The 16176-nt window shown below is 38.9% G+C and overlaps 1 protein-coding gene across 1 annotated transcript in view; it reads left to right on the forward strand.

Annotated features, from left to right (window-relative positions):
• ANAPC4 (anaphase promoting complex subunit 4) overlaps positions 1–16176 on the forward strand; it is a 41499-nt gene that overhangs the window by 23351 nt on the left and 1972 nt on the right. Inside the window, exons 18-25 of the mRNA XM_032633100.1 lie at positions 7569–7625; positions 7957–8013; positions 10093–10186; positions 13650–13747; positions 14320–14381; positions 14464–14502; positions 14599–14700; positions 15511–15585. Of these exons, the coding sequence (XP_032488991.1) occupies positions 7569–7625; positions 7957–8013; positions 10093–10186; positions 13650–13747; positions 14320–14381; positions 14464–14502; positions 14599–14700; positions 15511–15585 (584 nt within the window). The remainder of the gene's footprint in view (positions 1–7568; positions 7626–7956; positions 8014–10092; positions 10187–13649; positions 13748–14319; positions 14382–14463; positions 14503–14598; positions 14701–15510; positions 15586–16176) is intronic.

Below are 16176 nucleotides of genomic sequence, written 5' to 3' on the forward strand. Positions count from 1 at the left end.
CCACCTCACTACAAATAGTTCAATTTTATTTCTTTTTGACTGAGTAATATTCCATTGTATATATGTGCTACATCTTCTTTATCCATTCATCTATCGATGGACACTTAGGTTGCTTCCATGTCCTGGCTATTGTAAATAGTGCTGCAGTGAACATTGTGGTACATGACTCTTTTTGAATTATGTTTTTCTCAGAGTATATGCCCAGTAGTGGGATTCCTGGGTCATACGGTAGTTCTGTTTTTAGTTTTTTAAGGAACCTCCATACTGTTCTCCATAGTGGCTGTATCAATTTACATTCCCACCAACAGTGTAGGAGGGTTCCCTTTTCTCTACACCCTCTCTGGCATTTACTGTTTGTAGAGTTTTTGATGATGGCCATTCTGACTGGTGTGAGGTGACACCTCATTGTAGTTTTGATTTGCATTTCTCTAATGATTGGTGATGTTGAGCACTCTTTCATGTGTTTGTTGGCAATCTGTGTATGTTCTTAGGAGAAGTGTCTGTTTAGGTCTTCTGCCCATTTTTGGATTGGATTGTTTGTTTCTTTGATATTGAGCTAAATGAGCTACTTGTATATTTTGGAGATCAATCCTTTGTCAGTCGCTTCATTTGCAAATATTTTCTCCCATTTTGAGGGTTGTCTTTTCATCTTGTTTATGGTTTCCCTTGCTGTGCAAAAGCTTTGAAGTTTCATTAGGTCCCATTTGTTTATTTTTGTTTTTATTTCCCTTACTCTAGGAGGTGGGTCAAAAAGGATCTTGCTGTGATTTATGTCATAGAGTGTTCTGCCTATGTGTTCCTCTAAGAGTTTTATAGTGTCTGGCCTTACATTTAGGTCTTTAATCCATTTTGAGTTTATTTTTGTGTATGGTGTTAGGGTGTGTTCTAATTTCATTCTTTTACATGTAGCTGTCCATTTTTCCCAGCACCACTTATTGAAGAGGCTGTCTTTTCTCCATTGTATATCCTTGTCTCCTTTTTCAAAGATAAGGTGACCATATGTACGTGGGTTTATCTCTGGGCTTTCTATCTTGTTCCATTGATCTGTATTTCTGTTTTTGTGCCAGTACCATACTGTCTTGATTACTGTAGCTTTGTAGTATAGTCTGATGTCTGGCAGCCTGATTCCTCCAGCTCCATTTTTCATTCTCAAGATTGCTTTGGCTATTCGGGGTCTTTTGTGTTTCCATACAAATTGTAAAATTTCTTGTTCTAGTTCTGTGAAAAATGCCATTGGTAATTTGATAGGGATTGCACTGAACCTATAGATTGCTTTACGTAGTATAGTCATTTTCACACTATTGATTCTTCCAATCCAGGAGCATGGTATATCTCTCCATCTGTTTATGTTATCTTTGATTTCTTTCAACAGTGTTTTATAGTTTTCTGAGTACAGGTTTTTTGCCTTCTTAGGTAGGTTTATTCCTAGGTATTTTATTCTTTTTGTTGTGATGGTAAATGTGATTGTTTCCTTCATTTCTCTTTCTCATTTTTCATTGTTAGTATATAGGAATGCCAGAGATTTCTGTGCATTAATTTTGTATCCTGCAACCTTACCAAATTCATTGATTAGTTCTAGTAGTTTTCTGGTGGCATCTTTAGGATTTTCTATGTATAGTATCATGTCATCAGCAAATAATGACAGTTTTACTTCTTCTTTTCCAATTTGTATTCCTCTTATTTCTTTTTCTTCTCTGATTGGTGTGGCTAGGACTTCCAAAACAATGTTGAATAAGAGTGGCAAGAGTCGACATCCTTGTCTTGTTCCCGATCCTAGTGGAAATGCTTTCAGTTTTTCACCATTGAGTACGATGCTTGCTGTAGGTTGTCATATATGGCCTTTATTATGTTGAGGTAGGTTCCCTCTGTTCCCATTTTCTGGAGAGGTTTTATCATAAATGGGTGTGGAATTTTGTCAGAAGCTTTTTCTGCATCTATTGAGATGATCATATGGTTTTTATTCCTTAACTTGTTAATGTGGTGTATCACATTGATTGATTTGTGTATATTGAAGAATCCTTGCATCCCTGGATAAATCCCACTTGATCATGGTGTATGATCCTTTTAATGTGTTGTTGGATTCTGTTTGCTAGTATTTTGTTCCGGATTTTTGCATCTATGTTCATCAGTGATATTGGTCTATAATTTTATTTTTTTATGATATCCTTGTCTGGTTTTGGTATCAGGGTGATGGTGGCCTCATAGAATGAGTTTGGGAGTGTTTCTCCCTCTGCAATTTTTTGGAAGAGTTTGAGAAGGATAGGTGTTAACTCTCCTCTAAATGTTTGATAGAATTCACCTGTGAAGCCATCTGGTCCTGGACTTTTGTTGGTTGGAAGATTTTCAATTGCAGTTTCAATTTCATTACCCGTGATTGGTCTGTTTATATTTTCTAATTCTCCCTGGTTCAATCTTGGAAGGTTGTACTTTTCCAAGAATTTGTCCATTTCTTTCAGGTTGTCTGTTTTATTGGCATATAGTTGCTTGTAGTAGTCTCTTACGATCTTTCGTATTTCTGCCGTGTCAGTTGTAATCTCTCCGTTTTCATTTCTAATTTTATTGGTTTGCGTCTTCTCCATTTTTTTCTTGGTGAGTCTGGCTAACAGTTTATCAATTTTGTTTATCTTCTCAAAGAGTATTCTTTTAGTTTTATTGATCTTTGCTATTGTTTTCTTTGTTTCTATTTCATTTATATCTGCTCTGATTTATGATTTCTTTCCTTCTACTAATTTTGGGTTTTCTTTGTTCTTTTTCTAGTTGCTTTAGGTGTAAGGTTAGATTGTTTATTTGAGATTTTTCTTGTTTCTTGAGGTGAGCTTGAATAGCTATGAACTTCCCTCTTAGAACTGCTTTTGCTGCGTCCCCTAGTTTCTGGCTCATCGTGTTTTCATTGTTATTTGTTTCTAGGTATTTTTTGATTTCTTCTTTGGTTTCTTCAGTGATCTCTTGGTTATTTAGCAGCACACTGTTTAGCCTCCAAGTATTTGTGTATTTTTTACTGTTTTTTTTACTGTAGTTGATTTCTAATCTCATAGCGTTGTGGTTGGAAAAGATGCTTGATACGATTTCAGTTTTCTTAACTTTTCCAAGGTTTGATTTGTGACCCAAAATGTGATCTGTTCTGGAGAACGTTCTGTGTGTACTTGAGAAGAAAGTGTACTCTTCTGCTTTCTGGTGGAATGTCCTAAAAATATCAGATAAGTCTGTCTGGTCTGTTGTTTTATTTAAAGCTTGTGTTTCCTTATTTATTTTCTGTCTGGATGATCTGTCTATTGGTGTAAGTGGGGTGTTAAAGTCCCCAATTATTATTGTGTTACTGTCGATTTCTGCTTTTATGGCTGTTGTCATTTACCTTATGTGTTGAGGTGCTCCTCTGTTGGATGCAGAAATATTTATAATTGTTATGTTTTCTTCTTGGACTGATCCCTGATCATTATGTAGTGCCATTCCTTATCTCTTGTAACAGTCTTTATTTTAAAGTCTATTTTTTCTGATATGAGTATTGCTGCTCCACCTTTCTTGTGATTTCCATTTGTATGGAATACCGTTTTCCATCCCCTCACTTTCAGTCTGTATGTGTCCCTAGGTCTGAAGTGGGTCTCTTGTAGACAGCATATATCAGAGTCTTGTATCCATTCAGTCAGTCTGTGTCTTTTGGTTGGAGCATTTAATCCATTTAGATTCAAGGTGATTATCGATATGTACGTTCCTATTACCATTTTCTGAATTGATTTGAGGATTTTTTTGTGGGTTTTTTTTTTCTCTTGTGTTTCTTGCTTAGAGAAGTTCCTTTAGCATTTGCTGTGAAGCTGGTTTGGTGGTGCTGAATTCTCTTAGCTTTTGCTTGTCTGTAAAGCTTTTGATTTCTCCATTGAATCTGAATGAGATCCTTGCTGGGTAAAGTAATCTTGTTTGTAGGTTTTTCCCTTTTCATCACTTTAAATATGCCCTGCCACTCCCTTAGGGCTTGCAGAGTTTCTGCTGAAAAATCAGCTGTTAACCTTGTGGGCATTCCCTTGTATGTTATTTGTTGCTTTTCCCTTGCTGCTTCTAATATTTTTTCTTTGTATTTAATTTTTGATAGTTTGATTAACATGTGTCTTGGCATGTTTCTCTTTGGGTTTATCCTGTATGGGACTCTCTGCAGTTCCTGGACTTGATTGACTATTTCCTTTCCCACATAGGGAAGTTTTCGACTATGATCTTTTCTAATATTTTCTCACACCCTTTCTTTTCTCTTCTTCTTCTGGGACCCCTATGATTCAAATGTTGGTGCGTTTAATGTTGTCCCCGAGGTCTCTGAGACTGTCCTCAGTTCTTTTCATTCTTTTTTCTTTATTCTGCTCCCTGGCAGTTATTTCCACCATTTTGTCTTTCAGCTCACTTATTCGTTCTTTTGCCTCAGTTATTCTATTATTGATTCCTTCTTGAGTACTTTTAATTTCATTTATTGTGTTGTTCATCACTGTTTGTTTGCTGTTTAGTTCTTCTGGATCCATGTTGAATGTTTGTTTTATTTTTTCCTTTCTGTTTCTGAGATTTTGGATTATCTTTACTCTCATTGCTCTGAATTCTTTTTCAGGTAGGTTGCCTATTTCATCTTCATTTATTTGGTCTTGTAGGTGTTTACCTTGCTTGTTTGTAACATTTTTTTGTCGTTTCTTTTTTTTTTTTTTTTGATGGGTGGGCTGTATTTGTGTCTTACTGGATGTTTGGCCTGAGTCCTCCAGCACTAGAGTTTGCAGGCAGTTGGATAGAGCCAGCTCTTGGTGCTGAGATGAGGACCTCTGGGAGACCTCACTCCAACTAATATTCCCTGGGGTCTGAGGTTCTGTTGGTCTAGCAGTTTGGACTCGGAGCTCCCACCGCAGGAGCTCAGGCCCAGCCTCTGGCCCGGGAACCAAGATCCCACAAGCCATGTGGCGTGACAAAAAAAATCAAAAATAAAACAAGGAGCAATATAATAACAAGGAATAAAAAGCAAAATAAAATTAGAAAGATAAAAAATATATTAGGAAAAATAAAAGTATAATTGAAACAACTGCAACAAGGTAAAATAAAACCACAACAGAAAAAAAGGGGGGGAGGGAACAAGCCAAAAGGAGAACAATAACAAAGTATAAAGAATAATATAAAATTAGAAAAGTAAAAGATTTATTAGGAAAAAATAAAATATAAATGAATCAAAAAGGTAAAACAGAACCTCAGTCTAAAAGAGGAAAAGAGAAGAAAAAAAAAAAAAGCCTTGGCTATGGGGGCAGAGTTTAGGTGGGGATGGAACTTAGGGGTGGGGTTTAAGGTGGGGTGGAGCCTAGGTGGGGTTAGGGGTGGTGTTTTAGCATGGGGCGGGGCCTCTGCTTAGGACCTGCACCTTAAGGGGAGAGGCAGCATCTCCAAAGGAGGGCTTTCCAGCTGTGGAGTTCCGGAGTGTGGAGGCGGGGCCCTGGGTGGGGGAGTGTGGGTGGGGTTTAGACCCAGTGCAGTTGGAGGGGTTCTCAGAGGGTGTCTCCGAGTGTGGAGGTGGGGCCCTGGGTGGGGATGTAGGGGCGGGGCTTGTGTTCTGCACGGCAGGAGGGAGGCTCTGAGGGCAGAGGATTAGGCCCGAGAGCCCCAGAGCCTCCCCGGTACCTAAGTGGACAGGGAAAGCACTGGCCACATTCCCTTACATTCCTCCACGCCCCCCCCACCAACAGTCTCCCTCATCCCCGCTGGACCCCTGACTATGCGAGGGCCTCTGGCTGTAGGAACTCCTCCCCTCCCCCAGCCACCCCTCAGGGGTGCCGGTCCCATAGGTCTGGCCTTTATTTTTGCTCCTCCTTCCCTCCCTCCTACTCCCTCAGGACCCGTGGCTGGAGGGGGCCTCGGTGAGCAGGGGAAACCCGGCCACACTCCCTTTTGTTCCTCTGCCCTCTCAGTGGTCCCACAATTACCCCCTTCGGGCGTGGGATCCCTTCCCCTCCCCCAGCTGCCCTTCAGGGGCGCCAGTCCCGTCCTGCCTCCACTTCTCCCCCATCGCTACCCCCACGCCCCATGTTCTACCCGGTCGCTGGGGGTTCCTCTCATCCCCTTAGGTGTCCATGGCCCCCCACTGTGCCTGGTAGGTGCCCTAGTTGTGCAGAGACAGAAATTCTCCGTCCTCCTAGTATGCCATCTTGACTCCGCCCGTCTCCTAATATATTAATATTGCCCTGGTTGAGCTCAGCTTTGCTGGTCATCTTGGTAGTCTTATGCAGTTATTAGTTAACAAGATGTTAGGCTGTAGACACAAGACAGATCCTAGTAAGCCTTTTTTTTTTTAATTTGTGTGTTTGATATTTTTTTTAATCTCACAGAACACCTTTATTATGGCTGTCTAAGTTTATTGTTTTCATGTTTGTATAAGATTTTGTAATCTATATAACATAGGGTGTTTGGATTCCTTACTTTAACTTCCTAAAATGTTAAATGCATTTTTATTTTCCTTGGAAAGCTAGTACTTAGGTATTAGTACCTATGTTGAGGTCTGGCAAACACCAGTTTCTTTCTGACTCTAAGGATTGTGACAAGTAGCAATGGAACCTTCTTCTAGAAAAATCTTACAGAATAAGGCAAAATTCCCACTTAGTTCCTGCAGCTCGCTCATCCTCACCCCTGCCCAGACTGCCTGATTCAGATAGATTAGGTAATCTTGAGTCTGAAAAAATGGAGAGCATTAAGATTAGCCTTGGGCTTCCCTGGTGGCGCAGTGGTTGAGAGTCCGCCTGCCGGTGCAGAGGACACGGGTTCGTGCCCTGGTCTGGGAAGATCCCACATGCTGCGGAGCGGCTGGGCCTATGAGCCAAGGCCGCTGAGCCTGCGCGTCCGGAGCCTGTGCTTCGCAACGGGAGAGGCCACAACAGTGAGAGGCCCGCGTACCGCAAAAAAAAAAAAAAAGATTAGCCTTGGTGGCCCAGATGAGTAAGATCACAGCTTTTATACAAAGTAGATCTTTTGTGCTGTGGATGACTGGCCTTGCAAACCAGAGACATTCACCTTAGCTGTTTCTCTGATATCACTCTTAGCTTTATTTGGGGAAATATAATATGTTACTTCTTGGGAGAGCCCTCAATGTGTAATTTTTTGAGGGCTGAAGAACCGGGATAGGGAGAAGGCAGGGTCATTGAAAGAAGCAGAGGGCCAACACTGAAGCGCTCTTGGGTTGCAGCCCTTAACTCACATTGAGGTTATTTATCTGGACTGACAGTCCCCTACTCCCAAAGGAGGGACTCTACACACGTAGTCTTAGCATAAAGCATAAAATAATAAACAGCCTTAGGCCATAAAGAGTTCTATAGCTATTGGCGTCGCTGATTGGAAGATGGGTTTAAAATATTTAATTACATGCTTCTCAGAGCCCTAGGATTTCATACTTTCAGAGTTGCATAATCTCCTGAATTTCTGTTGACATTTTCTTTGAAGAAACTTTGCTTATTTGTCCCATAACTTTTAGTAGATAGTAGAAAAGTTACATTTATTATTACATAGAATTTTATTGGCAAGCTTTCTCTTATCTTAATCTGTTTTCTTTTCGTTCCTTTTGGTTTTGATAGATGACTCAAAAAGACATCACATTTGTTGCTGAATTTCTTACTGAACATTTCAATGAGGTAGGAAATTGGTATTTCTATAGTGCTTCTTAAAAAATAATCACAATAAATGGGGATAATGGTAGGAAGTAATCAAATTTAATCCAATTTAATTGAAGTTCTAAGCAATTATGTATGTTTTTTAGACTATTGAGCTAATTAATGGCAGTACTTATTTATTAAATGTAAAGCATATAAATTGAACTTTTGTTTGTATGTGTGTGTTACTACATATAAAAGAGTAACTGCCACCAACAGCTTTCTTAAACGATAGAGTTTTTGGTTTAAATATATAAGATTTTTTTTCCTCACTGAGTTGACTTAAGAATTAAACTATATTTATTCTTTCTAGGCTCCAGATCTTTATAATCGAAAAGGAAAATATTTTAACGTCGAAAAAGTTGGTCAGGTATGGGCTCTGGATTGAATCTAGTTACTAATTTTTTTATTTTTAAAACTTTAGCAGTGTTAGTCTTTATCATACAAAACTTTTTGAAAGTAATATAATGCCAAATTATATAGTAACCATGCCCTTTGAGTAAAATCACCAAAGAGTAGCTTTAAACTTTTTCGTCTCAGAACCCTTTTACATTCTTAAAATTATTGAAGACTCTGGAGAGCTTTTATGTGTACTCTATCTATCAATAGTAGATATTATTAGGTATTCGAAATTAAACAGAATAAAGAATTATCTCTTAATTAATTAAAAAAGAACCCACTTACCGTTACACATTAATATAAATATTTTTAACGAAAAGTAACTATACTTCACAAAACAAAATTAAGTGAAGAATGGCATTGTTTTATATGTTTGCAAATCTCCTTGATGTCTGGCTTAAGACAAGGCAGCTATGTTCCCATATCTGCTTCTGCATCCGATCTATTGTAATGTGTTGTCTTGGTTAAGAAAGCCTGGTTTCACGCAGGTGTGTAGTTGGAAAGGGTAAAGTATTTTAATAGCTTTTTAGATAACTGTGAATATTCTTTGATACTACACCAGATCCTGACAAGTGGTAGTATCTTAGGTTAGTTTCAGTATGGACTCTAAATTGCATCAGTGGACTTTTCATTTTCTGATTCATTAAAATTCATTCATCTACCTTGCACTTTGGATGGATCTTTTACGCTGTGCATGTGATTTTGCCATATCATGTATTGGTCATTTGGAAAATACTGATTCGCTGAATTACAACGATCTTCCATATGCTGACACCTTTCTTCATAAAGTATCCAAAAGTCAGATTTTGTTAATGTCATTACCAATCTCATCAGACAACGTTTAACTACTGTGAGGTTGTCAAGCACATAGTGGCAGATACATGTTTTTCAAAAATTTTAATTTTTGCTTAAATGTTTAAATTTTATCATTGATAATAAATACCGTCAGGTTTTTTTTGTTGTTGTTTTTGTGGTTTTTTTGTGTGTGTGGTACGCGGGCCTCTCACTGTTGTGGCCTCTCCCGTTGCGGAGCACAGGCTCTGGACGCACAGGCTCAGCGGCCATGGCTCACGGGCCCAGCCGCTCCACAGCATGTGGGATCTTCCTGGACCGGGGCACGAACCCGTGTCCCCTGCATCGGCAGTCGGACCCGCAACCACTGTGCCACCAGGGAAGCCCCTGTCAGTTGTTTTGCTTAAAGTGACAGGATCACTTTATTTTCAAGAACATATCTGCCAGATACCCAAGAATGAATAATCATAGTTTGTCTGCCAGTTGTTCTTTTGAGTGAAAATGGAATTCCATTAATAACAAAGAAGTGCCTGGCCTGACTCACAAGTACATTTTCATAAATGCTTTCCCTCGTGATAACTGTCATACTTTGGTAGGCAGCAAAAGTGCTTTATTTATACTTCCCAATTCTGTCACTCAGAATATTACAAAGATTTTGTTGAGATTTAATTTAATCATTTTAATAGCCTCATTAGAGATTAGTGAAACTGTTATGTGGCAAAAAGGAATATAGTGACTGCTAGTATGGTTTGGGGCCACTACTTTGATTCTTGGTGACGGTGCCAGCAGTTTTCTCCACCTGTGCTTTTGACTATCAGGGCAGATGTCATTACAGTGAAAAGGGCAAATAATATCTTGATACTATTATAAAAATAGTAATGACCTCATGGATCTCTGAAAGCATCTTGAAGACTCTCAGAGCTGCATGGATCACACTTTGAGAACTACTGCCATAGATTAGACTGACAGTTGATACTTTTCAAATTAATTTATAAACTTACATATGTAAGTTTAAAATGTGCTTCCTGAAAATAGAACATGAAATTTAAACTCAATTTATAGTCTCTAAATCTACAGCATTCTAATGTTTGCAGTTCAGTTGCTTGGCATTTAGCAAATTTTGGTCATCTCACAGAATAATGCACTTTCAGAGGACTTGGCAGTAAAACAAAATAAGCAGAATAATGTTAAATATAAACAATTTCAGAGCCTAATGCTTTGGTTTACAAAACTTAAATTTCTAATTCTGTACTTCTAGTACTTGAAAGACGAAGATGATGATCTTGTGTCACCCCCTAACACAGAAGGGAACCAGTGGTATGACTTTCTTCAAAACAGCAGCCACCTTAAAGGTATTTCATGAACCAACATGGATTTTGGCCATGTTTATATTTATTTGAGACCAGTACATCAGCAAGTGTACTTGCTGAATACTTATCTAAGTTCTTTAGATTTATCTTTTGTGTCCATTTTATTTGATTATAGAAACAGTAAAATAATAACAGTATATGGCATTACCATGTTCAAAAACACTGATATTAACTGTGATGTAGTAAGATTGCTTAAGTATTGTCCGTTATAAAAAATATGTATTAAAAAATAGGATATTGGGAAGAAAACTGTAGAGCCCATCAGTCAGAGAAGCCTATTTTGCCAGTTCCAATTTATTAGCTTTTAAGAGCATGTAATGCTTTTAACTCCTATAATGATGTGTCACTGTATTCTTCTGAGGTTGTTTTTTTTTTTTGTTATGCCTTTCATTCTCTAGGATGTTGATTTGGTAAAACTTTATTTAGCCGACATTACTGGGAATACAACACAAAATAGCAACCATTGAATATGTCGAAACGTCTCCATTTTAGATGAAAAGATTTTTAAAGCATCTGTTTCTTTGCTTTCTCAAAGAATAATCTGACCACAGTTTAGCTATTTCTTAGCTCCTTGGGGTAATAGCCACATACATATATTACCTCCTTTAATCTTCACAAGGACCTATGAGGTAGGTACTTGTTATCTTCATTTTACTAGTGAGGAAACTGAAGGTTAGAGAAGGCCCCAAGATGATACAAGGTGGTAAGCGATAGAGCTAGGATTCTGCTAACTTGAGAGCCTGAGTTTTCAACTGGACTTAGTAGTGACCTCTGCTCTGTGTGATTGCTGTGTATCTGAATGAGGGAGTGAGTGGGGGGAGGCAGAGAAATCTCAGGCCCAGAACTTTGCTTACTGCTGTTTTGATTTAACCCTACAAGCCCAAATTCTTTTTCAGAGCAGGGCATATTTTACATTGTTTGAGAGTCTTAAGATCAATTGAGAGAGATGTATTGACGTAAGTTAGCTATTGAATAGAGGGAATAAATAAAAGTACCGCTGACTCAGCTCATTTACCGTATTTAATCAGGATGTCCAAGGAGTAAGGAAGGATGCCTGGGGAGGGCTGATGGCAGTGTACTAGCAGGGGTGGCACCTGGACCCTGTCACTGTTGGGCTAATATCCATCCTGGGGACTTCGGGCTATAAACAGGTTCTACCCTTTTTTCTCCCCACATCTTCTATGGCTGAATAGAAAGGTGTAATCTTAGTTACAGGTCTCATGTTTAACTTCAGATTAACTCCATCTGTTAAATGCTTAAGAGTTTGCTAGTGTGTGACTTTGGACAAGCTCATTAATCTCCCAATTTCTTAGTCTAGTATGAAGTAATACCGACTGTCATTATGGAGCTATTAAGAAACCTTTAATGAAACTTCTTCCTAGCACTTTGCAAAAATCAAGTGCTAAATGCTTAGCGCACATAGCTTCCCGGGGATGTGATAGAGTTGGTGTTGTTAAGGGGGTAGAGGTCGGTGTGCTGGAAGCCGGGCTGCCTGGGCTGAAGTCCTTCTCTGCCACTCTCTGGTGTGGGGCTGAGGGCACGTTGCCTGATCTCCTTGTGCCCCAGTTTTCTCTTCTGTAAAGTAAGGGTGGTCAGAGCGCCTCCCTCAAAAAGCTGTTGGGAAGATGAAACAAATTAATCTAGATGAAGCACTTAGGATAGTGCCCGGCACATAGCATATAAGCAGGCAGTATGCATCTGAGCTGTTTTTCCTCAAAACACCTGACACCAAAATGAGAGGCTTTTTTCCCTCCTGAGACCAATTCTGACACCACCTGGGTGTCCTACAGTTCGATTCTGACGCTAACTCTGCAGATTTACCACCAGACTCCACAGGGTTAGGGCTTAGTCCCACAAGACTGCCCCCACTTCAGAGTTCAGTCACAAGTACTGGGTCCCCAGGTTACCCACATTTCTGTTCCACTTGGCTACAAAGTTGGGGCTTCCCATGCTTCAGTTTTAATAATTTGCTAAAATGGCTAACAAAACTCAGAAACACTTAACTTACATCTACCAGTTTATTATAAAGGATTCAACTCTGGAATAGCCAAATGGAAGAGATGCATGGGGCAAGATATGGGGAGGGGCATGGAGCTTCCATCCCCTCTCCAGGCGCACTGCCCTCCCAGCACCTTAAGCATCGACCCAGAGGCCCTCTGCTCTGTCGTTTAGGGGCGTTATGGAGTTTTCATTATGTAGGGGTTAGGGGCCATTGGTGACGGGACTCTACGCTAGCTTCTCTCCCCTACCCACAGGTCAAGGGAAGGGGCTGAAAGTTCCAAGCTTCTAATCAAGGCTTGGTCTTTATGGAGACCAGCCCCCATCCTGAAGCTATCTAAGGGCCTCATTAAAACTCATTAAGGAGGGCTTCCCTGGTGGCGCAGTGGTTGAGAGTCCGCCTGCCAATGCAGGGGACACGGGTTCGTGCCCCGGTCCGGGAAGATCCCACATGCCGCGGAGCGGCTGGGCCCGTGAGCCATGGCTGCTGAGCCTGCGCGTCCGGAGCCTGTGCTCCGCAACGGGAGAGGCCACAACAGTGAGAGGCCCGCGTACCACAAAAAAAAAAAAAAAAAAAAAAAAAACTCATTAAGGAGCTCTGGGCCAGGAACTGGGGACAAAGACCAAATATCTCTCTATGATACCACAGCATCTGTCACCTGTTGGGAGCTTAAAATGTTAACACGATTAAAGCTCCTTTTATCCAGCATAGCTGGGATGTGAGGTGCTGTGAGGGAGGCCTACAGAGCACAGTGGAAGAGGGTGGGCTTGGGAGTTGGACCTGGGTTTGATTCAGAGTCTAGCTTCCTAGTCATTCTCACGCTGGGCAATTGCCTACACCTCCTAAGCCTCATTTTTTTTCTTTTTTTAATCAGTAAAATAAAGAGTATGGTGCTTAATATATACAGCTGTTGTAAACAATAGAAATAACAGGTATAAAAAGAACCTAGCATACTTGGTGTCACTAAATGAAAAATTATATATTACTTTCTACTGATAAAGTAGTCTTTTCAAAAGTAAAGAGCTTATTTTCATAGCACCAGTTTCTTGTCTCCTGTTTTTGTTTTCACTAGCACACTCTTCCAAAACAAGCACTGTTGTTATACCATTGTGGCAAAGAAGAGAGAAAAATGAATTTATTTCATTATATGTCTTAATGGTTTCCCAATCATCCCTTTCTTCTTATAGCCAGCAGAAGCATACTCTTGGATTTTGGTGGGAAAAAATAAAATATAGAATAATTAAGCTGCAAGGACTGGCAGCAGGGGATGATGCAAGGCAGAAGGCCACGGTCATTTTTAGTGAGGTCGTGCCAAGGTATAATGAAGTGGCCAGGGAGAATTCCACCATCACATAAGCTGTGTGGGCTGGCTCTAGCAGTAGATTAGTTTCTCCTAGTTATCTGGTTTGTTATAGCTTTTTATTTTTTGTTTTTGTTTCAAACCAGAAAGTCCTCTGCTGTTTCCTTATTATCCTCGAAAATCATTGCATTTTGTGAAAAGGCGGATGGAGAACGTTATTGATCATTGCTTGCAAAAGCCAGCAGTAAGTTTGAAAGAAATGCATGTTTTTGTGTAGGAGCAAGAACATCTGCGATATGCGGCTCGCTTATGTAAACGGTCGTAGTTATTAAGATGAACCATATCAAAATGCTGGTATTCAGCTATTTTTGACTAACAAAAATGGCAGTCTCATATGGTTCACTCTGATATTTCCTCTTATTGTTGCTCTCTTACATAAATTAAAAAATAAATACATGGTTATTGAACGTGTTGACGTCCTTTAGTATTTTACTTGTGCCCAGAACAGACTTATTATAAATGGTCTTAGTTACAGAGCTGATGTGTCTGTTAACTACTGAATGAATGATGGATGATTGATGCTATGGGACTAGAAGAGGTGGTTTCTAACCTGCCATCACTTATCTCCAGGGTTCTTTTCAGCTCAGAACTTTGTCTCTTCCTTACTGCCATGACTGTCATTAAAGTTTCTTGCATGAAAGTTGGTGATATAGATGATTTTGCACTAGACTTAAACAGTGACGAGCAGTCACTTTCTGTGGAGTATTTATTTTTGTGTATGTATGTGCTTTAATTATATTTTTAAATCTTATTCAGGATGTAATTGGAAAATCGATGAGTCAAGCAATATGTATTCCATTATATAGAGATGCTAGAAGGTAATTCTGTTTACCTTTTTGGGTGATATAATTCAGCAGCCAATTAAAATTTTTCTTACTTCTTTTTTTTCTTTTGTTTTAGTGAGGACTCCACACGTAGATTGTTCAAATTCCCTTTTCTGTAAGTGTCTCTCCCCTATCTCATGTGAATAATACAGTTTGGTTCTCTGCATTGGTAGCTAAATAATCATGTTTTGACATTAATTTTTTTCCTTAGGTGGAATAATAAAACCTCAAATCTGCATTATCTTCTTTTTACTATTTTAGAAGATTCGCTTTATAAAATGTGCATCTTAAGGAGACATACTGATATTTCCCAGTAAGTATTAATCTGAAGTTTGAACCAAGGAGATAAGATTTTATTATTTTTAATCATAAAACATACCACTTCCCTTCCCTACATTTCGGATTTTAGTTAAGCTGCCTTATGACTTTAGGCTTGCTAACTTAACTGTTCTGGTCTTCGTTTTCACATTTTTAAGGTGGTAATGCCAAATTAGGAAGCTATGTGATCCCTTCTAATTCTAGATTATTTAATTTTGTATTGGTATATAGCTGTTACGTGTAGGATATTTTTGGGTTAGGAAAAATATAACAACAGAATAGTCAGGATTATATCTCATCAACTTGTGGAAGTTCAAAATTATATTTTGGCTTCCTTATAGAAAGGATTTTTAACTCAGGTTAAGTATGCCTTTCATTAAACAAGAAGTTGCATATAGAGACTTCTTTTGAGAATGCAGATAAAAGTTCTGAAAAATAAATCATATTCAGGATGTCACTAGGATCTTAAATGATTTTAAATCTAAACCTGAGGGAAATTTTTTGAAACCAAGATGTAGCCCGAGAGAAATAATTTGGTTGTCCCAAACATCCTTATTGTATAAGGAATCTTGCTACTTTGGTGACTATAAGATTTTAAACTGAGTTGTAATTTTGATGTTAGTTTTATCTATCAGGGGTTTATATCAGTTATCAGTATTCTAGAGTGAGTGTAATAGTATTTTGGTCTGGGGTTTGGTGATTAGGTAAATGTACTAACAATCATGTTCTTTCAAGCATATATAGATTATTGCCTATCCAACTTGTTCTACAAAGTCTCTTCCCCCACCCCCTTTCTTTCTTGAAGATCTGTAAGTAACGGACTAATTGCTATTAAATTTGGGAGCTTCACATATGCCACAACTGAAAAAGTGCGAAGAAGGTAAAGAATCTTGTTTGAGTGGGATGTATATATAATAAATACAGTTATAGGAATATGGTTAGGCTCAGTTACAGTGATGATATTCTTAGAAGGCCTTCGTCATTTGCAACTTAGGGGGCTGGGTTGGTTATGTATTTTATACTTAGAGGATGATTTGACTTACAGTGAAAGGAACCTTACTGGCCTGCAGGAATTTTTATAGTGTGCTTTCCTACAATTAATACTTCTGAGCTCTTTGTCAACTAAGAAAGTAATGTGGGTCCAGGGGGCAGATGGCTGAAGGTCTTCTTATGACCAGCAGAGGTGTGAGGTGGTATCCTTTTCACTGGGGTGGGATTTTCTTAGGGCACAAAGGGTAACAATACTTGATGTCATCCTGAGGCTTTTGCAAGAGAAAGAACTGACACTAATCCTAAACCAAGCTTTTTCTTACTCTTTTCCTTACATAAACGAAGTTCTTTATGATAATGTCTTTGAAGTTGTGTCTTTTCATGTGTAAATCTTATTTTTACTTTTCATTCTAGTAAACTCTGTTTATTGTATATATGTATACACACACACACACACACACACACACATGTATATACATGG

Source organism: Phocoena sinus, chromosome 5 (assembly GCF_008692025.1).
Source record: "Phocoena sinus isolate mPhoSin1 chromosome 5, mPhoSin1.pri, whole genome shotgun sequence".
In the NCBI taxonomy this organism is placed as follows: domain Eukaryota; kingdom Metazoa; phylum Chordata; class Mammalia; order Artiodactyla; family Phocoenidae; genus Phocoena; species Phocoena sinus.